Below are 21,648 nucleotides of genomic sequence, written 5' to 3'. Positions count from 1 at the left end.
GCTTTCGAGGTCTTTTTTTAAAGCGTGATGCCCTCCCTGGATTTATTGTCACTGACAAAGACTAAGCATTGATGAATGCAGTGAAAGATGTATTCCTTGAATGCACAAATTTGTTGTTCAACTTTCACATAAACAAGAATGTGAAGGCCAAATGTAAATCACTAATATGATAAAAAGTCAAAAAAAATTATGACATATATGTTCCTATGCTAACAATTCACGTTTGCAATCATTTCAGTGACAAATTTGTCTTTCCGTGTCACGTAAACTATTTTATTAATGGTGACGGACGAAAGTTAACGTCAGGACATATTTGTTGCACTCTCTATCCTTTCAGGGACTAAATTTTATATTTTCATCTTTCAATGATACATTTATCAGTGAATTACACATTAAGAAACAAAAATGACTATTTACCCTAAAATATATACTAACTTTGAATATAACTAGACTTTTTTATATATATATTTCGGGACAAAGGCCTAGAAAGACTACCCAGGAACTAGTCTAGGGGTAGCAACCCCATCAGCTTGCAACAATTGGCTTAAAAAAGTTGAGTGTAGCTGAAACATCATAAAATCTCCATTAATGTCATGTGTACTATAGCCAATGCATCAGCACAATAATTTTCCTCTCTCTATGAACATGATAAACAATAACTTGAGAGAAGGAAAACATTAAAGCATTGATGCTTCAGATCATGCTCCAACCAATGGCACAACAATCCTTGAAATCTGGCTTATCCAAGTTGACTAAACTAAGAGCACCTTCAATTCCTTGTAAACCTTTCATTAATTTTATCCATACAAAACGTAATAATTCCGTTTTTGACACTTAGCATTTAAGGCTTGGGCATCCTTCTAGTAAAGTATTTGATCAAAGTTTGTATGACTTTTACATTGTATCTGGATAGACTCGTCAAATTTAATGCAAACACTTTCCTGATAATGTTGTACTAGAGACCTCTCCATTTGTTTAGCAGAACACAAATAATAATTTACACTTTACAATACTAATACATGACTTACCCATACAAATCTGTGAGTCCAAGAAATACATAATGAACAACAGGCAAACTCTTCAACGGAGAGACAGATAACACAACCAACCAACGGGATTAGTTTTCTTAAGAGAAACTAATTACTACCGTCCTGACGTGGAGAACGATGGTGCACAGCCTGGTGACCTTGACGGCTGGCGGCATGAGTAGAACGGAATTTAGGCTCCACAGGTTTCTCATTGGCAGCTTGAATTCGCTCCAAATTCTCCAAAACGTCCTTCATTGATGGCCGATGTTTGGGCTCAGATGCAAGACATTTCATAGAAAGCTGAGCTATACGGAATGCAGCTTTGGATGGAAATTTTCCTTCTAATCGAGAATCCATAATGCCCTTCAATTTTCTTCTGTCATGCAGGTAGGGTTTCACCCACTCTGTTAGTTTGTGTTGCCCACTTGGACGGTTGCTATCAAGTGCTCGTAGGCCTGTTAGTATTTCCACCAAAACAACTCCAAACCCGTATACATCACTCTTTACGTATAGATGCCCTACGTAATAATCCAACAAAATTTCAATGTCCACTACTTTAATAATCAATTTAAATTTCCAGCCACACCCCACAAAAAGAAAAAAAGAATACTTGAACATGACAAAATCAGCTGGACAAAATATCATCACAAGCTTTAAATTCACGTTTCAATTGGGTTATTTTGTATTTAACATAGCTTATAATTCAAAAATTACTGACATGGTTTTGAAAACAGAAGAAAAAAATCAGTTTTACCAAATAAGCACATGCACTACAATTAGAACAGCGTGACATTACCTGTGGCCACATATTCAGGAGCTGCATAGCCGTGTGTGCCCATCACCCTTGTTGTCACATGGGATTGACTAGCTGAAGGACCCAGTTTTGCCAAGCCAAAATCTGATATCTTTGCGTTATAGGACTGTAGCATCACAGAAATTAATTAAGTTGACCACCCACTAAACTAAAACGATTTCTGATGTTGAAGATAGAAAATAAGTAAAACATTCATTTTTTCATCATGCTCATAGCATGGCAACAGCAAATATATATTGTGTATGCTTATTTTGCGCAGAACTTACCCCATCAAGCAATATATTGGAGGCCTTGAAGTCTCTGTAAATTACTTTCTCGGATGTATGCAAGAATGCGAGGCCACGAGCTGCTCCAATTGCTATCTTAAGCCTGATGTCCCAAGGAAGTGGTTGAACAGCAGAACCCCCTACAATTAAAATAATGTAGCTTTTAGTTGAAAATATACATTTAATTTGCTATTTCAATTCATGTTTGAACTTATAATACACTTGCCAAGACAGTGGCATTAAGCACTCACTTCCAAATAGATGGTTTTCCAAACTGCCCTTTTGCATGAATTCATAGACCAGAAGAAGCTCCGATTCCTCCAAACAGTATCCTAACAGCTTAACAAGATTAGGATGAGAAAGACGCCCTAGAAAATTTACTTCGGACTGCACCAAAAGAATGAACCATTAGTTTAATAGCAATTTATAAGTGTACGATAAAACAGTTTGATGAAGCAAGTAACAAAATGAAAGGAGGGGGCTGGGGGCACAAACTAATGCCTTCATTTTATTACAATACCATAATATATTACACAATTTGCACATGATGAAACTTCCAGCTACACTATTCAGATACTCCCTCAATTCAGCAATTCAACTACTTTTTTCTGTGCATAATGCTACCCATACGGTGACATGGGGATATTTCCAGATTTGAGATCTTAGAATTCTGTTTAGTAAAGAAGTCAATGTGATCTAAGTAAAAAGCAGTATGCTCATTCGGCTACGCTTTGCCTTCATCCTAAAACTAAAAGGGAAGGGAAATTGCATGGATACGACGGTTATTATTTGAGTTTCACAATTCTAATTCTTGTTCCAAATAATTGCTTGGAAGGGCTGGAGAAGGGTGACACAACCAAAAAGTTGAGTGCATAAAATATCTTCTTCTGGTGACAGGGGCTACTCATAGCTAGTGGAGTACATTAAGTAACAAAAGGATATGCAGAAGTAAATAAAGTAAAAGCGGTTTGATTATTATGAAGGATTACCTGCCACTCTTCAAGTCCTTGTAAGCTTTCAGAGTTGAGTTTTTTAACGGCAATAACTGTTCCGCTTCCAGTCTTTGAGGTGGCCTTTTCTTCAAGCCAACCCTTGTAAACTTTTCCAAAACCTCCCTCCCCAAGCACTGTATCAGCTCTGAAATTTCTAGTCGCAGCCTTCAACTCGGCAAAAGTGAAGATCCTCAAATTAGAGGTAGGTAAGATCTGTCCATTTGGATAAGGCTGACCACCGCTTGACACTGAGAACTTGCTATTTATGGAGCTGCTCCCACTTCCAGAAGAAGTAGTAGTCGTCGTAGTAGTAGTAGTATAGCTACCGCTGCTGATCGCCTGAGATGTCCCCGTCGTACCTGCACGAGGGAAATCATAAATTAAATGAACTCATGAGAAATCAAATGAATTGAGACCAAAGAACAAACAACCCAACCAACCTGTACTAAGGTTACCGGTAGTTGTTGGGGTTGGGTTGTGAGGTGGAGAACCCCAGCAATTTCCCATTGAAGCTGTACCTTGCACCCTGCAGAAAGAAGAATTTTGTGGCTCTTCCTGAGTGTTTAAAGTTGAACACCGATCGATGAGAGCTTTCTTCTTCCTTCCACACCTGCCTTTGGTCTTGTCTCTTTTTCTTTGGCTTCAATAATTGAATTTAGCTTTGCAAGAGCCTATAGGAAATGTGTATGGTACAGTAAAAGGCAAAACTTTAATGGAAGGATGATTTATTAATTGTTGTTGTATTGACATATTAAGTCACATGGACTGGGTCAGTCAGTCCAACGTGGGAAAGAGGCTCACTCCTTCGCAGGTAATTGCTGCCTGCCTACACTTATCATCCAAGTCAACTTTCGTGGCTTGCTTTAGTCAAATCAGACCAAATTCATTTTCAGAACCAATCTCCCGTGAATCAATTTGTTTTTGGTCAAGAATTCAAAATAATGTCATTGACCTCTAAGTATTATCAAATTCTCGGTACAAGTTGCGAATTAAAAAATTATTTCATGTTCTCCTTATTCTGTCTTGATTGTTAAATTAATTAAGCTCAGGTTGAAAGCCAAAAATTCGTGCCTAAATTTGAAATTCACTCTTTTTTTAAACCAAGTTCGCTTAATCCCCCCCACACTTTTGTATTTTAAATGTAATTTCTGCACAATGGAGAGTAAATTACTCGAATTGGGTAGAATTTAGTCTAATTATTAACACAATCAAATTAAATCTTAGTTGGTTAGATTGATTCATCGAATTGAATAATTAAAAATAATTGGACGCTTTAACTTTTAACAAAAAAAAAACCTAAAAAATTGCAATAAAACCCCCTCAAAATCAGTTATTTAAGGTCCCATTCGAAGTAGTTTTATATTTTTTTTAAAATTATTAAAAACTAAACCCAGTCTTAGTTTTGAGTGTTGAGTTTTTGTTTGAGTTTCATTTTCAATTTTGAAAATTTAGAAGTTGTTGCAAGTTCTTCAGCATTGTTACTTTGTGAAATCCATCTCCATCACTCATCTTCCTTCAAGAAGCCCCTGCAACCTCAGTCGTCGCAGCATCAAATCCACCAACCCTTCCCCTTGCAATTCGGCACCCTGGACATCAGCGGCCGAATCAACATCCTCACCAACCGCCTCGGCCTCTGGTACGACTACGCGCCCTTAATTACTTCCCTAATCCGCGAAGGCTTCTCCCCTCTGACAATCGAAGAAACCACCAGCGTCAAGCAAAACCGCCTCATCGTCGGCACATAGGTTGGTGGCTCCCTCGTCCACTCCAAGGCCGGCCCTGACCTCCTCGCCGCCTTCAACACCGGCGGTGTCGAGCTCCTCTATGAGATCCGTCTCCTCGGCACCTCGCAACGCATCATCACCACACGCTTCCTCATCGAGAATTGTTGTGACGGAAAGGCCGCGCTGGAGCTCGTACGTTCCATGAATCCGAGCCGACGTAGGGATAAAGGATTGGGGAATGGTGGATGCAGGGGGTGCTACGCATGTTCTGGTGGTGAGGTTAAGGATCAAGGAGGTTGCAGAGGCGAGTTCGGTGGTGGTGTTCCAGTCTTCGCGACAGAGGAAATAAGAAATAGCCAAACACCTTTCAGTTTTCAAATTGTATTTTAAAACCAAAAACCTAATCTAATTTGATGCACTAAAAAAATTAAACACAACCCAATAATTCATATAAGTCTTCACACCGTGACGAACTAATAAATTAATTATGTTAAAAAAATAATTAATTTTTTTAATATATATTTAATATACATATAAATTTACATAAATTTATGATAATTAATTTTAATCTAATAATATATTTTTTTATATATATAAATTTTAAATAAAAATATAGATTTAATAAAAATTTAAAATGCAAAAAATATATTAGATCAAAATTAATTATTATAAAATTTATTATGTAAATTTATATATGTATTAAATATATATTATAAATTTTAGTATTATATATAACAATTTTAATTATTTTTTAACATAATTAATTTATGAGTTGAATTAATTAGAATGTCGTGTTAGTGATACAAAACTCACATATTTGAGATTTACATGAATAATTAATTTTAAATTATTTCATAAAATATATTTTTAATTATTCATATAGTTTTTACGAATTGATAATCTATATAAATTATATGTAAGAATATTTTTTATTTTCCGTGTTGTGACTGTTGGGTGTATGAGGAAATTTGTTAGGTGAAAGAAGAAAATCCTTTCAATCCCACTGCACATGTTTTCTTTCCAAAAAAAAGAACAATTGCTCTACAATTTTGGGCTAAAAAAGTCGATAAAATTATCTTTTGGTAATAATTCTAGAATTCATATGTTTGTATACTCTAGAAAAGTTTATTAAGTTGTGTGTGGAATGGGATGAATGGCCCGACGGAAAAAATTAAGAATAATTTTAAAAAATATATATATATATATACTTAGTCTTTATATTTTTGTAAAATTTTTTTTAGCCCTTCAAGTTTTATATTATTAAATTTAGTCTTTATTTTATACTTTATACAAAACTTATTTTTAGTTGTTCTTCACGAAATTTTCACAAACACCTTAACTTTTTCTCTAATGTGACAAACAAAATATGTTTTTTTTTTAAAAAAAAAATTGATTAAAATAAATAACTGTGTCTAAATAATTATGCTTAAAAAAGTAATTTTCTTTTTATTTTAAGAAACAAATCATATTTATTTATTATAAAATTAATTTTTTTTAAAGTATTTATTTTAATTTTTTAAAAATTCAAACAAACTGTCCCATAACTTATCTCTTGATATTTCTGAATTTGGAGACAACCTAAATGAGCGTAGACAAATCCTTTCATTATTTTAAAACTTTAGAGTCAAGTTTGTGAAAAGACATGCTAATGTAATGAATTATGTTCTTGCATGAGCATCTACGTCATGCACTAATCTAAAGTTTATCTATATGTTCGTCATTATATTTCGCAGCCGATTATTAATGATATGCTTAAGTTTATAGGAAAAAAAACTGAGTATGTAAAAAAATTAAGATTTTTTTAAAAGATTTAATTATATATATATATATATATATATATATATATATATATATATATGCGGGTGTTTGTAAAATTAAGTGTTCATTGTCTATTGTGAATATTGTATTAAATCTTTTAATAAAGACATATTTTATTTTTATACCTTTTATAGTTATTAAGTTTGAACTCTATCTTCATTAAAAAAAAGTTTTAATTCTATCTATTGTAGCCTCTTAAAAAAAGTTTATTTATTGTAATTTTGAGTTGGTGTGTATTAGCATGCTATACAAAAAAATTAGGACAAAAAACCACTCTTTTAGTTATTCTAATTAATTAATTTTAATGGTATTGTAGTAATTTAAAATTGAATAATTTAACAAATAAAAAATAATTTTCTCTCTCCTTTATGTTCTGATTTAAGTTTTTTACATTTATATGTTCTGATATTTTTGTCAATGATTGAAATTTAAATAAATTTTATGAATTTTCGTATGCATTAAAATCAAATTTCATTTTTAGATTTATCAACTATTTAGAAAAGAGCATTTTATAAATTTTGAGATATTACGAAATTCAAAATTGTAAGGTTATTTATAATTTTTTTTCCTTTTTAATTGACAAGGTATGTGAGATGAGAGAAGAGGGGTGATTTTTTATTTTTTTAAAAGGGAAGGATAATTTTGATATTTTGAAAATTGAAAAAAGGGGTTGTGTTGGAAAAAAAATGAGGTAAAAAGAAAAGGCTGGGATAGTCTAAGAAGTGTTGGGTAATTTTGGAATATTTGAAAAAATGTTGGAGGTAGATTAGAAAGAAAATTCCATAAAAAAACAAACTAATGGTTTTGGACTCAGATAGTCTAAGAATATGCAACAAGGTTAAATGATATTTACACCCCCTCATTTTTACTAATAAACTCTATTTTCAATTTTTTTAATTATTTTCCAATTCACCATGTTTCGTTGCACTAACCTCCACATTCAAAATCCTAATTTAGCTATAATTGAATAGACATATCAAAAGTGACTAAATGACATTTGCAAACAAAAACTTTTTGGAGGATAAAAGGGTGCTTTGAAAGGGGGTGTATCATGAAGAGTGTTTTTTAAAATTGATTTCTAGAATAAAGAGTGACTCACAATATTCAAAAAAGGGATATATTTCGATTTGAGGTGAATCATCTAATCCCCCTCTATTTATATATAATGCTTTTAACAATCCTATCCACGTGTCACCGTCTTACAAGTTTTTCATCCTCACCCCATGACATGTGCTTGTTCTTGCCCCCTTTTACATATATGAGATGTAGTTATGTGTGTCTCACATATTAGGATGGATGTGACACTTTCCTAATTATGTCATCATGTCTTAATATTTTAAGTTTCGTATATAAGTACAAGGTCAATGTATCAGAATGTATGAGTTAGTTGAGAGGTAAAATGATTAAAATAATATTTTTCCCTCTGGTGATTAAGGCTTGGGTTAGTGATCAAAATAAGACGATGTCTAGGGTGCGAAAGTAAAACTATTTTCACACCTTACAAAAGTATGAGTCAATCTTAAGAGCATGTCGGGATGATCCAAGACCTTATAAACATTAAGTCTATCACCATAAATATTTAAGTAAACAAGTTGACCTATGAGGTAAGTTAATTATGATGATTTAATACAAATTAAAATACTAATTATCGATAATAAAAAATGACCTAAAATCATGAATAAAAATTAAAAATATAATTTATTTATTTTAAAATATTTTATGTATTATTATAAATATAAACTTCAATCACATGAAAATAAATGGATAAAAACATAGAAGATTAAAACAGTTGGCCAGGGTCTCCCCAAAAATGTGATAAGGAGTGGTATTTTTGAAATTCAGACAGTAAAGAGGATTAAAATTGTCCGTTGGGCGAAAATTGAGAATCGAGGGATGATCTGTAATTTTGTTGTTGGGTGAGTGTGTTGATCGGATTGGATTGGAGGCAAGCAAAGTGCAAATCAAGCGATTAATCAATCTTCGGGGTACGAAATTTGATGTTTGTTGAGCTTTTATGAATCACAATTAAATGCATGGTGTGATCTGAAAAGGCAAAGGAGAACTAAAAAAGTGTGGAATCAATTGAAATCAGGCGGTGCTGTTGAATTCTGCAATGGCATCGGCAGCGCCTAATGTCGATCTCTTCGATGCCTATTTTCGCCGTGCAGATTTGGATCGAGACGGCCGTATCAGCGGTGCCGAAGCCGTCTCCTTCTTCCAGGGCTCCGGTTTGCCCAAACATGTTCTTGCGCAGGTCTCACTCTCTCTCTATTCTCAATCAAATTCTGCTTATTATTTGATTTACTTCACATCAAGTGCCACCAAGCATCTCAGAGCATTGTTTTTTTTGAATTAGTTAGTCACTGCATTAGAAATCTGTTTGTCTAAATGCTAAATACTTGAGAAATCACACTGAACTGTCTGTGTGTCGGCAGATTTGGGCATTTGCAAACCAAAGCCAGAGTGGTTTCCTTGGGCGGGCAGAGTTTTACAATGCCCTTAAGCTTGTTACCGTGGCACAGAGTAAGCGGGAACTAACTCCCGAAATGGTAAAAGCAGCATTGTATGGCCCGGCTGCATCTAAGATTCCTGCTCCTCAGATTAATTTCAGTGCCACAGTATCTGCACCTGCGCCTGCACCTGCACCTGCACCTGTACCACAGATTGGTCCTGTTAGTCCTTTATCCCACCAAAATCTTGGACCAAGGGGGGCAGTTCCAAATTTGAGTGGTAACCAGCAAACCCTCCCTTCTCAGGGAAATCAGTTTGCGAGGCCTCCAGCTACTGTTGCCACTCAAGGAATGGCTCGCCCTGAAACCCCTGGCATTTCCAGTTATGGCAAGATGGGTGGAACTCCAGAAGTAACTTCCTCTCCAGTAGCAGTTAGAGGAACTAGTCCCCCATCAGCGCAGGAGGGGTTTGGGTTTGGATCAAATGTGGCACGGCCACCTGGCCAATATCCTGCCTCCCCCATAAAGTCATCAGATCAATTGGTTAAGGATTCTAAACCAGTGGATGCTTCTGTTAACGGTGATTCTTCCGATTCATTTTTTGGAGGAGATTTATTCTCAGCTAGCTCATTTCAGCCCAAGCAAGCTTCTTCTCCACAAGGATTTTCTTCTGGCACTTCAGCGCTTTCTTCAGCTATTGTTCCTGTATCTGGAGGAAACCAGCATTCTACTAGGACTAGTACCCCTGATTCTTTGCAGCGCTCACTTGCAACCCAGCCTGTTGGTGCACAGCTTCAGCAAGCCCAGCCGGTGGTAAAACAGGACCAGCATGCGTCAGTCCAGACACATAATATGCCGAATTCATCTGGACTTCCAGGGAGATTACAGGATTCTGCTTCCAGTCAATCCCAAGCTCCATGGCCAAGGATGACTCAAACTGATGTTCAGAAATATATGAAAGTATTCATGGAAGTAGACACAGATAGAGATGGGAAAATCACGGGGGAACAAGCGCGGAACTTGTTTCTTAGTTGGAGATTACCAAGAGGTATATTTCTTCTACTTCCTTGCCTTTTTGTTTGGACAGTTGGCTTAAAACGCCATATATATTTTTCTACTTCTCTAGTGTTCTAGCTATACACGCATTAGGAAATCAACTTAAATATGATTAATTAAACATATTTCCGAACTAAGTTGCATTTGATAGCATTTGTTTTTTTTTGTCTGTTTGGGGTGGGGGTTATGTTTAGTTTTCACATCCTCCATGTGTATTACTTTTCATGGCTAGCTAATTTCCTGAACATTATGTGTATGCCATGTTTTATATTTTTCAGAGGTTTTAAAGCAGGTTTGGGACTTATCGGATCAAGATAATGATAGCATGCTTTCTCTCAGGGAGTTTTGTATTGCATTGTACCTAATGGAGCGACACAGGGAAGGACGTGTTCTTCCAGCAGTACTTCCAAGTAACATTGTGCTTGATTTACCAACTACTGGTCAACCTGCTGCTCACTATAGTAGTTGGGGAAATCCATCAGGTGTGTGCCCAAGAATTAGCAGGTTTTATTTTACTACTACTACTACAGTACTACTATTGTAGTATTATACTGATATAACCCTTCGGATAAATGATAAATTTATATTTTTCTCTTATTTTTGTGTCTTTGCCCCCTTTTATCTTTTGAAGCTTTTCAACAACAGCCAGGGACAACTGGTTCTGGTGCTCGACAAGTGAACCCTGCTGCAGGTCGGCCGCCAAGGCCGGCTGCTGTCTCTCAGTCTGATGAAGGACCTCAGAACAAGCCGCAGAAATCTAGAATTCCAGTCTTGGAGAAGCACCTCATTAATCAGCTGAGTTCAGATGAGCAAAATTCAATTAATTCAAAGTTTCAAGAAGCGACAGAAGCTGATAAGAAGGTGCTTTTATTTATTTTTTGCATCATTTCTACTGTTGCACTTTTTATAGGGCCAAAAGTCATGTGATCTACTCTCTTCACTGGTGCCTTCAGTGACTTTCTTTACATGTCTAAACCACCTTAACAAATTTCCTGTCATTTTTTCTTTGATAAGTGTTACATTAATATCTCCCCATAATCTCATATACAATCATTTCATATTCTGTTCTTTTTTCTGTGGTCACATCCTTTAATATTATTATTTCTTTTACTCTCACTTTTTTCTTTTATTGTCCGTTTAAAGCTCAACATTCACTACTATAGATAGAGTATAGTCAGTCATATAGGAATAAGATAAACTTACCTTTCAGCTTAGTAGGTTCTTTGTGATCACAAATATGGGGAATGTGTCCTCTATGATAATCTTTTCAGGTCAATTAATTTGAGGATGTGGTGTGATGACATTTTAAGTTATTTTTGGTTTCAGTCATGAAGTGTGCTTACTCTTTTTGGCTGATGATTGAAGCTTACAGATACAAAAATTATTAGCTGTTACTGGTATATTTGAAGATAGCGTGGAAAGATCATATTGTAGATTGTCATTTGTGCGAAGCATATCATTATTGCAGTCCATGTATTGTTGATAAAATTCTTGTGGTTCAATTGAACACAGTCAATTCTCATCTCTTCTTTTGTTTTGCTAAATGCAGGTGGAAGAACTTGAGAAGGAAATTATGGAGTCCAGAGAGAAAATAGAATTTTACCGTGCAAAAATGCAGGAACTTGTGAGTGTTTTTCTTGCTTTCTTCCTTTGTATCTTATTAAGGCCTGTGTATAGAAAAAGTGGTTCTGTGATGCATTGTTTTAGAGCTTTCTTTCAGAAGTTACTGTTTTTTGCTTCTGAGAAAACCACTAGAGCAGCATTTTTGAAGTTTTTCTTTTTTGAAAACTTACATAAATATAATCATTGTAAATTCTTTTAAGATGCCATTTTAATTAAAAAGAACTTTTTCTTAAAAAAAAAACTTAAATAAAAGAGGTTTAAAACTCTAGTCTGCTTTATCTGAGTTCTTTTTTACTGTTTTTAGTCTCTTTTATGTACAGGGTTCGCCTTGCCTAACTGTCCAAGCTTGAGACTTATTTTAGAATACGCTTAACAGATTAACATTTGATTTGTGTACATTTATACTGTATCTTGATTTGCAGGCTGAGCTATATACCATATAGATGTACTGATGTAGCTAGCAGTAGTAATTGTGAAATGTACTTTGGTCAAAAAATTGTTCACCATTATGATTTATTGTACTTTAGGAAGAATGCATCTTACATTCTTACCAAGAGCTTTTACTGTCAAAGCTTTAAGGATGGAAAATATATGCAGGTTATTGTTTAAGTATATATAAGAACATATTCCTAGATCCCATGCCTTTGTTCTTATTGTCAATATCCAGATTTGTTAACCAAACTAATCATTTCTTACTATAGATCTGCTGAACATAATTACACAATCACCTGTCTGCCTCTTGGGTTTCCTGTCCTATTAATTTTAAGGAAGTGACTTACCTTTCCATTACTGGTCCAGTAATATCAGGGATGGTTTTTGTAATAAGGGGGGGAGTATTCTATAGATACTGGGTAGTTATATACCAAGCTTACTGTCAGATGTATGGTAGCCTAATTCTTGTTAATTAGCTTGTATTAGGATAGCATATTTCTGCATATCTTGGTGCTGATTTGTATTTTGAACAGTACCTCGTGTACTCTGGTTATATCTAATATAATAGTATTTTTGGTGATAAAAAAAAATTTAAGGAAGTGAAAAAGGGTCTCTTGGAAAGGTCTTTTACTTAATTGTTATGCATTAATAGATGCTATCCCTTTTCTTTCAGCTTTTGTCTGCTTCTGCAAATACCTAGGAACTACTGGAAAAAAAAGCCTATGAAACAGACATGTTCTTTTGTAACCCTTTTGTACTATGAAATTGTGGATACCTAGAAGATTAAAGCATATAAAAGCTATCTTCCATTTTCTTCGTATGGTTAATAGTGTTAGTGTCAGGTTAATACTTAGTATTCATCATTTCTTTTTCTTTTCACCTTTTTTAAACAAATTACTTGTTCTTTTGCCCATAAAAGGTTCTGTACAAAAGCAGATGTGACAATCGTCTTAATGAGGTCATAGAAAGGATAGCTGCTGATAAGCATGAGGTATCTTTCTTTAGAATTGCATGTGTTTTTATCACCTCAATAATCATAATATTTATTATTTGCTCAATATATTAATTTAAGGTTGAGATTTTAGCAAAGAAATATGAAGATAAATATAAGCAAGTGGGAGATTTATCATCCAAGTTAACTACCGAGGAAGCCACGTTTCGTGACATACAGGTGCAATGAAATATGGCTTTATCTTCAATTGATAGCTTATAAGCATATATGCTAAAAAGTTTGTTATTTTTTTTACCTGTTCTGCTTCATTGCTGTCAAATGATTTATTTATGTGTAGGAGAAAAAAATTGAATTGTACCAAGCAATTGTCAAGATGGAACAGGATGGAAAAGGTGATGCAACTCTGCAGGTACATTTTAATATTACCAGGTTTGTGCATCCATGTTGAGAAATTGTGATCAACTTATGTATCTCATTTAGTCATCTGAAATTTTCAGGCTCATGTTGATCGTATTCAAACAGACCTTGATGAGCTGGTGAAATCTCTGAATGAGCGGTGCAAGAAATACGGATTACGTGCTAAGCCCACTACATTATTGGAGCTACCCTTTGGTAAATTCAAATTTATAATTGATTTTGTTATTACTTTCAGTCCTTCTCAAATCTTTTTCGTGTCTATGATTTCGTTATATGGTATTTAGTGCATTTGTTTTAGATATCAGCTTTGTTTTGTAATTTGAGGAACTGGCCTTCAGTAGCTGAATTACTAGTTTTGAATATTAAATATATACAGTTTATTCTGATTTTATGTAACTTTTAACTGATTTTGTTGCAAAGCTCTGTTTGACAAGCTCTATAAAATACCATATGATGATGCTTTGTAAAAAATCAGTTAAAGGTTACATAAAATCAGAATAAACTGTATAACCTGATCAATTGACATTTAATATATACAGTTTAGGAAATGCTCCTTATCATGAATGTTTTCTCTTGTGCAATTTTTTTAGGAAATCAATTTACTATACAATATGATGAGGCTTTGTATTGATGCTTATATAATTATATGGTTCTTTGTAATAGTTGCTACTGTACTTGCTATCAAATGTTGGGTTAATGCATTGATTTTATGAAAAGAAGGGAAACATGAAAAACTGATTTTTCTGAGACCAGTATGTAAGAAATGCTATGCATTTTCATCTTCAATACATTTGATTTAATTGATATTGGTGGTGTTCTATTAAGTAATGCTTATTTATTTAGATTGTTCTGACAAAAAACTTTAGTTGTTGGCTTTCTGTATCTGTATGATTGCATTTATCTATCATGATTTTAATGAAGCTAAATGAATCTGAAAGTAAAACTGAGAGAGAACTAAATTGAGGTGAAAGAATATTGTATTCAGCCCAAACAGAAACTGAGAACAATACAGTTTATTTAACAGTTATAGTTATGTAACTGTCAACTAACTTGAGTTAGTTAGTGACAGCTGTCCTAACTAACTGTCTTACTAATATCAGTCTAACTACCAACTATAGTTAGACTCACAACATGACTAAAAGAAAAGAAAGAGTTACACCGGGTAACTCTGCCCACAAACCCCATGCGCTCCCCTTAGTATATATTATATTGAATAATGCAATAATTATGTGCATATTGAGTTTGTTGTATTCTGTGGCCTCACTCCATTTTATACTGTAAGGCTGGCAACCTGGTATCCAAGAAGGAGCTGCTGACTGGGATGAAGATTGGGATAAGCTTGAAGATAAAGGTATCCAAAATAACCCTAACTATATATGATAATCTGTTAATTGAATAAAAATAAAAATGCTGTGCCAATTATGTGGCATCCACCATTAATTGAGGAAATTTTGCACAAGGTTATGAAACCACATTTTTATTTTATATACTCTTATTGGATGCCTACCTTCTGTATCATCAAACTCAATTTGATTTCATTTGCATTTTGATAAGGATATTCTTTTGTCATTCTTATAATTTAAGGGGTTGATCTAAAAAAAAAAACTTGTTTGTGAAGTATTAAAGTCTGCATTACTTGTTTCTTGTTTTGCTTAGTGTTTTTCATCCTTCCATCTGTATTTTCTTCCGCATTAATAAAATTGACAGTATGTATATGTGATACATTATGATTTAATGCATTATCAATTTTTTTACTGTTCTTCCTTGGTTGTTTGCACTTATAGTCCTAGTAACCACATCAGATATGTTTTGAAAGTTGGGAGGAAAGGGAAGGCAATGAACTAGGGAAAGGAAATGGAGGGTTATATAAAAAAATTTACAAAATTATGTAATATTTTTTTATGCCAAATTGCAATTTTGGTCCCCTTTAATTTATGATCCACGATTTTAGTCACCACATTTTAGAAAATCTGCAACTTTGGTCCAATCCTCAATTTTGCTTACATTTATTTTATTTTTACATTTTAATTAATTAAATTATTTCTTGATACTTGATAGTACCTTAAGTGAATATGTTAGGTCTAGTGTTTATTTTGGGCCAAAATAAAAGAAATAAAATGTATGTTAAGTTGAGGATTGGACTAAAATTATGGATTTTCTAAAATGTGGGGACTAAAATCACAGATCAATAATTAAAGGGGGACTAAAATTGCAATTTTTCCTATTTTTTATGAACCTATTCAACCTAATTGATGATAAGTCCACAAATACAAAAAATAAAGAATATAGAGATAATAATTAAGGAAATAAATGCAGATAATATCTCTTCAGATCAGAGAAGAAATTGCAACATTGAGGTAAGAGCTGAATCTTAAGGCATGCCTACTCATGACACACTGACATTTTTAATAGCTGAAAGAAAATTATAATATCAGAAGACTAAGCAAACTGATCTGCAACCTTTGTGACAAGTAAATAATTAATGGGTTGGATGAGGGATAATGAAATTTGGTACTCATAAGTTTTACAATTGGTTGCGGCATCAAAAGAACCAGTAGAAGCTGGCCAGTCTTTTTCTATTTGTAAATTATTCTCTTCTATGCACTCACAGACCTTAGTTTCTATCACTTTCTCTGCTTGCCTATACCTCTCTTATATCTATATTTCTTTTACACTAAGTACTTTGTTAGCTGATGAACTTTACTTAGCTGTACTTTGTTGTGTCATTATTTTCTAAGTGTAGCTGTTCTTCTTAATGTGAGGGATCAATTTTGAACAGTTATGTAGTTCAGGAGACAATACATTCCAAAAATAGGTGTATATTTTAAGAGATATTATAAGATATTGATTGAATTAAAATAACGGTTAACTGATTCTTCTTTATTTTCTGACCTGCATCTGTTCTTGTTTGGATAATCATGGAAAGGACTAAATAAATTTTGTTATTCACTATTCTTGCAGAATTTGTTTTTGTCAAAGAACTCACTCTCGACGTGCAAAACATTATAGTGCCTCCAAAGCAAAAGTTGCCGTCAGCTGTGAACACGAAAGCTGTGAACGTGGAAGCTGTGAACACGGAAGCTGTGAACGTGGAAGCTGTGAACACAGAAGCTGTGAACACCGACAGTCCTACATTTGCTGCTTCTCCCAAGAGTGATGATAAGTCGGAAAAGCCCCGGACTACCAATGAACAGGGAGTTGGCAATGGATCTGTTTATAATAAAAGTGAAGATGGGTCTGTAAAAAGTGCTCCCAATAGTCCATTTGCAAGCAGTGCTATCGGAAGCCCACATGGGGATTTTGATTCTGACATTAGAAAGACAGCTGGTGAAGATAGCTCACTCCGTGATCAAGATACCATACAAGAAACCCAAAGGTATGGTTTTTAAGATTTATTCACCAGTTTCCCAAATGCTGGCCAATTGCTCATTTGATCATATATTTAGTAGGCGTCCTCTTATTTTGCTGACCATTAATATTCTTTATGCCTTTGGAAGGTCATGGTATTTATAAAAATAATATTATTATTAATGTTGTTGTTGTTATTGGTTGTGGTTGTTGTTTTTGTTAGTCTCTTTAATAACTTTTTGTTTATATGAATTTTTATTATTCCTACCATTGAATATTTAGATATTGATTCAATGACCGCACACATCAAGTTTTATATAAATCAGATATTTGTAGTTATGTAATCTTATACTCAACATTTACTTATATTTTTACAAAAATATATTATATTTTAAATTAAATTTATTTGACGAAGTATCAAATAGTTTTATAATTTTATAAAAATTTGTAGACTTGATGTACTAAATAAGAACTTTTAATTTAACAGTTGGATTAATAAAATTTGATATATACAAAGAGTTATTGAAGGGAGTAACTTTACGAAGAGTTACTCCTCCAGTAGTAACTCGATCCCTTCTCTATTATTATTCTTTTTATACAAAAATGGTCGCATTATTGTTAAAGACTCCTTGGTCTACACCCAACAACTTATTCTTCTAGAAGATTTGTCCTTGACATGGTTTTACAGCCTCTTACTGTTTGGATAAAAGTTTGATTTGTGCTGCCCCATTTTTTTCAATCATATTATAACTTTAGCACAAGGAAAAATGAGCCTGTGCATTTCCATGCTTCAACTCAAAGGGCTTTTATGTGAGGGTGTGTGTTAGAGACCCACGGATAGCAAGTTTTCAAGAGTCATTCATAACTATCATCTCTCATATGACACGTTTAACAGAGTCACAAATTGTTGTATATCATCACTTTATAGATTTAGGACTATCATATTTTTTTATACTAGTCATATTTGAATGGTGATGCTATCATCAGCATACACACATTCAGCTTCTATCAAATGACCCTATTAAAATTTTTAACTAGGTAGGGATCAAGCTAAACCTGTTTCAACCCGTCCTAGGAACATTTCTAGTGCATGATACAGACTTTAATTTCCAAATTTGGTTTGAAATTGATTTTGACATACATCAGTGTCAATAGATACCAATGTATACTTTGTTTCATATTTTCACATGTTATGGATCTCTTGATGATGCAAAATAATTTACATATAATCTTGCATATGTAGTGATCATGGTGGTGTCAAGTCTGTGTTTTCTGGAGACAAAATTTTTGATGAACCAAATTGGGGAACCTTTGACACAAATGATGATATTGATTCAGTTTGGGGATTCAATGCTAGTAGCTTCACTAAGGAGGTATGCCAATTCTCACACCTTAAAGTATTGTCTTGGCCAAATTAATTTTTATTTCAAAACACGTGTTTGCCAGTTATATATATATGTGTGTGTGTGTGTTTAAATTTCACCTGCACTATTCTTCCTTGTCATGACCAGTGGTGGTTGTCGAAATTATAGGGACTGAATGGAAAAGAGACAAATATGGAGTATATGTAACTAACTGAATTGAGATGTTGTAATATTTTGAAAACGCTAACCCAACACTATAGTCTAATACAACAATGAATACTAATATTCAAGTAAGTAACAAATGTTGTATAAGTAACATGGCAAGACTCTTTACACAATAATGATAATCCTAATATTCTAACACTCCCCCTAGTTGAAGATTAGTATGTCGTCATCTCGAAACTTTGATAGGCTCACCAAAGCACACAATGTTATTTGGGTTCCCAAACAATGACTTAAATACATTTGACCAAAAAAGAGCATTAATAAAGACGACATAGTGATTAGATTGTTAGAATGATGCTCATCTGGAAAAGTTAGTCAAGATGTTACATAGCCTATGAAGAAAAATATTACTGGAAAGATGCATACTAGGAAATTGTCACTATTGAGAACAGTTAATGTGGTAATACAAATCATCATTTGAGGTATGCATATTTGGAAAGAGTCAAGAGATTATTGACAAAATCATATAGAGAAAGGCTCAAATACACTAAATTTCTTCTAATTTATCTATAACACATTATTGTGAAACTTTAAACTGAATAAACCTCAAATTTTGTTGAGATCCGATATCGACTATAGATACAACCATAGTAGAACAAGGGCTTGAACAATGGTAACTTCAAGAGTTTTGGGAGTTAAGATAGGCCCATTCAAAACAGAATTTTGAGACAAAACCTTGATCATGTTTCATTTGGTGGTCTTCCTCCACAATTCAAGTTTTCTATATTTCTTTCTTTTCTTCACTCATCAACTAGGACTATGGGCCCTTTTGTTTAAACTTTTTTTTTTTATCGGACCCTTTTGTTTAAACTTGAAAAAACAATTTAAAAGAAAGCGCTTCTTAAGAAGTAGATAGGATTTGCCTCTTAAAAAAAAAACAGAAACTGCTTATTTTAAGAAAAAGTAGCTTAGACAAACACATCAGAAATGAAGAAAACTGCTTATTTTATTAAAAAAATGCTTTCTTAAAACAGACCTATATGTATAATTTGTAGAAAGTGTTTATTGATGTTGAGAAGAAGAAAAAGTAAGAGACATAACTGAATCCATGTGTTAGTGTACACAGCGGGGTGTATTATTATAGACTATGGTCTATGGGTAATAATTTAATTAAAGAGAAAATAATTACCTAATTTCCATAATTATGTAACTCAGAATTACATAATTACCATATTTAAGGATATTTATATGCAGCAATTGCCTAATTACCATAATTGAGGCATTGACTCTTGGTTGTGCCCAATAAGCATGTGCAATACCATGATAGAGGCACGAAAAGTTGACCCTTGGTGCAAGACTACGGTTATATTACAACTCTATTAGTTCACTCGCTATTCATTGCCTAAGATAAAAAGTTGGACTCTAAATTGACCTTGGTGCAAACCTTATTTTGAAAGGAAATCTTTTTTTGATAACTCCATTTCAAACATATCCTTTACAATTTTATTATATAAAATACGAACTCCTTATCACTAGAGTTTTACATTGGACTTCTTGTGGCACCCTATCATAGGATTTTTCCAGATAAATGAAGATTGTGCTGGTCTTTTGTTTCCTTTTATAGATTACAATCGAACCCAGCATTAGTTGGCCTCCATGTGGTTGTTGAGAATATGACTTGGATTTTAAGGAGATTTCAATGGTTACATTACGTTATACTTGTGATTGAATATGAAGACATGATGATTTAGCTAGTAGAAATTCAGAGCTTTTATAAGATTTTATGATTGTGTCTTAAAATCAAAGGGATAGATGTGTCATTCTTTGCAAAAAACTATGGAAGCCAGTTTGCAAAGGATTGATGGGATCAGAGGAGAAAGCATAATGTAATCTGAATGTGCTAGATCTGCCAGCCCAAAGATTTATAATTGAATATATTTGAGGATTGACTAAAAATACTGAACCCTCACTTTCTGTTAATGTACTTGGTAATATATTTCTTAAATTTAACATTCTGAGTTGCTTGTACGTGTTTGATCAATGGATATTTATACTCTAGCAATCTACTCATTACTTTCCGGATTTTCTTTTTACAGGAGAGAGATCTTGATAGAGCTGGGAACAACTATTTCTTTGATTCTGGGGAACTGGGCTTAAACCCCATCAAAACAGGTTCACCACAGGCTGGTGATTTCTTCCAGAGGAGCAGTGGATTCGGTTTTGATGATTCTGTTCCAAGCACACCACTTTACAGCTCAAGTAGCTCTCCGCAAAGGCCAAAAGAGTGGTTGGAAACTGCTTTTGATTTCTCAAGATTTGATTCCTTCAGAACACATGATAGTGTATCTTTGCCTGCTCGGGAGACGACAGAACAATATGATTCAGTACGCAACAGTGTGGATTTTGACCATGCTCATGGGTTTCCAGCTTTTGATGACTCGGATCCCTTTGGCTCTGGCCCGTTTAGGACTTCATCGGATAATCAAACTCCAAGACGAGGATCTGATAATTGGAGTGCCTTTTAGTTTAGCAATTCCACCCGATGCATTATTTCTTTCTATTTTCAGACTTTCCGACTGTTGCCTCTGGTGGAGTGGGTTGTCAGTCTTGCTATCTGGAACCTGTTACGTGTAATGTATTTCTTGTATTTAATCTTGTGTATTCCTTGTTCCTCACTTTTTCTTTGGGGAAGGGCGCAGGTTTGTCTCCAGTCCAGCAATCTTACTTCCCTTCTTAAAATGAAAGTGAAGGCCTGTCTATATTTTTGGTTTGTTGGTTGATAATTTTCCATAGTCCCGTAGAAGAGATTGTGGTATTGATGACTATCTGATTTGAGTGTTGTTTACCGAGCGGAATTGTATTATGATTCTTTTTCATATATGTGCTGAAGTATAACTTGAACCTAATTTGTTCAATTAAATTTAGTGAAATGTAAACAATATACTTTTTAACACAATTTTTGTGAATTAACTGAACTTATTTCGCGTAATTATTAGTGACTGAAATTAATAGTATTCCTCTTCAATCTAATTTCATCAGAACACTCGGGTTGGTTCTGATTTTGTAGTAAGTTCTTATTGGAGAGATTTGTGATCAAATTATGTTGTATTTGGGTGGAGTATTTTAAAATTAAAAGGAAATGCAGTGAACTAAATTGTCATTGTTTATGAATTTATTTGTTTGCTTAGTTATTAAGAAA

General features: G+C 33.8%; 2 protein-coding genes across 2 annotated transcripts; one reads left to right on the top strand and one right to left on the bottom strand.

Annotated features, from left to right (window-relative positions):
• Positions 1 to 773: 773 nt before the first annotated feature.
• Positions 774 to 4,025, bottom strand: LOC114384972 (probable serine/threonine-protein kinase PIX13). The gene is made up of 6 exons (XM_028344847.1): positions 3,541 to 4,025; positions 3,098 to 3,459; positions 2,360 to 2,495; positions 2,109 to 2,248; positions 1,825 to 1,948; positions 774 to 1,546 (listed from the first exon to the last, which is right to left on the bottom strand). Exons 1-6 carry the CDS (start codon positions 3,605 to 3,607, stop codon positions 1,137 to 1,139), a joined length of 1,239 nt encoding a protein of 412 aa, XP_028200648.1. The 5' UTR covers positions 3,608 to 4,025; the 3' UTR covers positions 774 to 1,136.
• A 4,405-nt stretch (positions 4,026 to 8,430) lies between these two features.
• On the top strand, positions 8,431 to 21,405 carry LOC114385464 (epidermal growth factor receptor substrate 15-like 1). The gene is made up of 13 exons (XM_028345556.1): positions 8,431 to 8,896; positions 9,078 to 10,140; positions 10,427 to 10,630; positions 10,780 to 11,009; positions 11,698 to 11,772; positions 13,123 to 13,194; positions 13,276 to 13,374; positions 13,493 to 13,564; positions 13,653 to 13,767; positions 14,855 to 14,923; positions 16,534 to 16,948; positions 18,164 to 18,293; positions 20,546 to 21,405. Exons 1-13 carry the CDS (start codon positions 8,756 to 8,758, stop codon positions 20,972 to 20,974), a joined length of 3,114 nt encoding a protein of 1,037 aa, XP_028201357.1. The 5' UTR covers positions 8,431 to 8,755; the 3' UTR covers positions 20,975 to 21,405.
• Positions 21,406 to 21,648: the final 243 nt, after the last annotated feature.

The sequence above is a fragment of the Glycine soja genome, chromosome 14 (genome assembly GCF_004193775.1).
Source record: "Glycine soja cultivar W05 chromosome 14, ASM419377v2, whole genome shotgun sequence".
Taxonomy (NCBI): domain Eukaryota; kingdom Viridiplantae; phylum Streptophyta; class Magnoliopsida; order Fabales; family Fabaceae; genus Glycine; species Glycine soja.
The sequence above is the reverse complement of the archived record's forward strand: the minus strand, read 5'-3'. Positions and strand labels throughout refer to the sequence as shown.

Excerpts from the sequence above, each read along its gene's own strand:
- LOC114384972 (XM_028344847.1), bottom strand. The coding sequence starts at position 3,607 with ATGGGAAATTGCTGGGGTTCTCCACCTCACAACCCAACCCCAACAACT. Across the intron at positions 2,249-2,359 it reads GGAAAACCATCTATTTGGAA|GGGGTTCTGCTGTTCAACCA; the intron begins GTGAGTGCTTAA and ends TTTTAATTGTAG. Across the intron at positions 1,949-2,108 it reads CCAATATATTGCTTGATGGG|TCCTATAACGCAAAGATATC; the intron begins GTAAGTTCTGCG and ends GTGATGCTACAG.
- LOC114385464 (XM_028345556.1), top strand. The coding sequence starts at position 8,756 with ATGGCATCGGCAGCGCCTAATGTCGATCTCTTCGATGCCTATTTTCGC. Across the intron at positions 13,375-13,492 it reads CCACGTTTCGTGACATACAG|GAGAAAAAAATTGAATTGTA; the intron begins GTGCAATGAAAT and ends ATTTATGTGTAG. Across the intron at positions 14,924-16,533 it reads GGATAAGCTTGAAGATAAAG|AATTTGTTTTTGTCAAAGAA; the intron begins GTATCCAAAATA and ends CTATTCTTGCAG.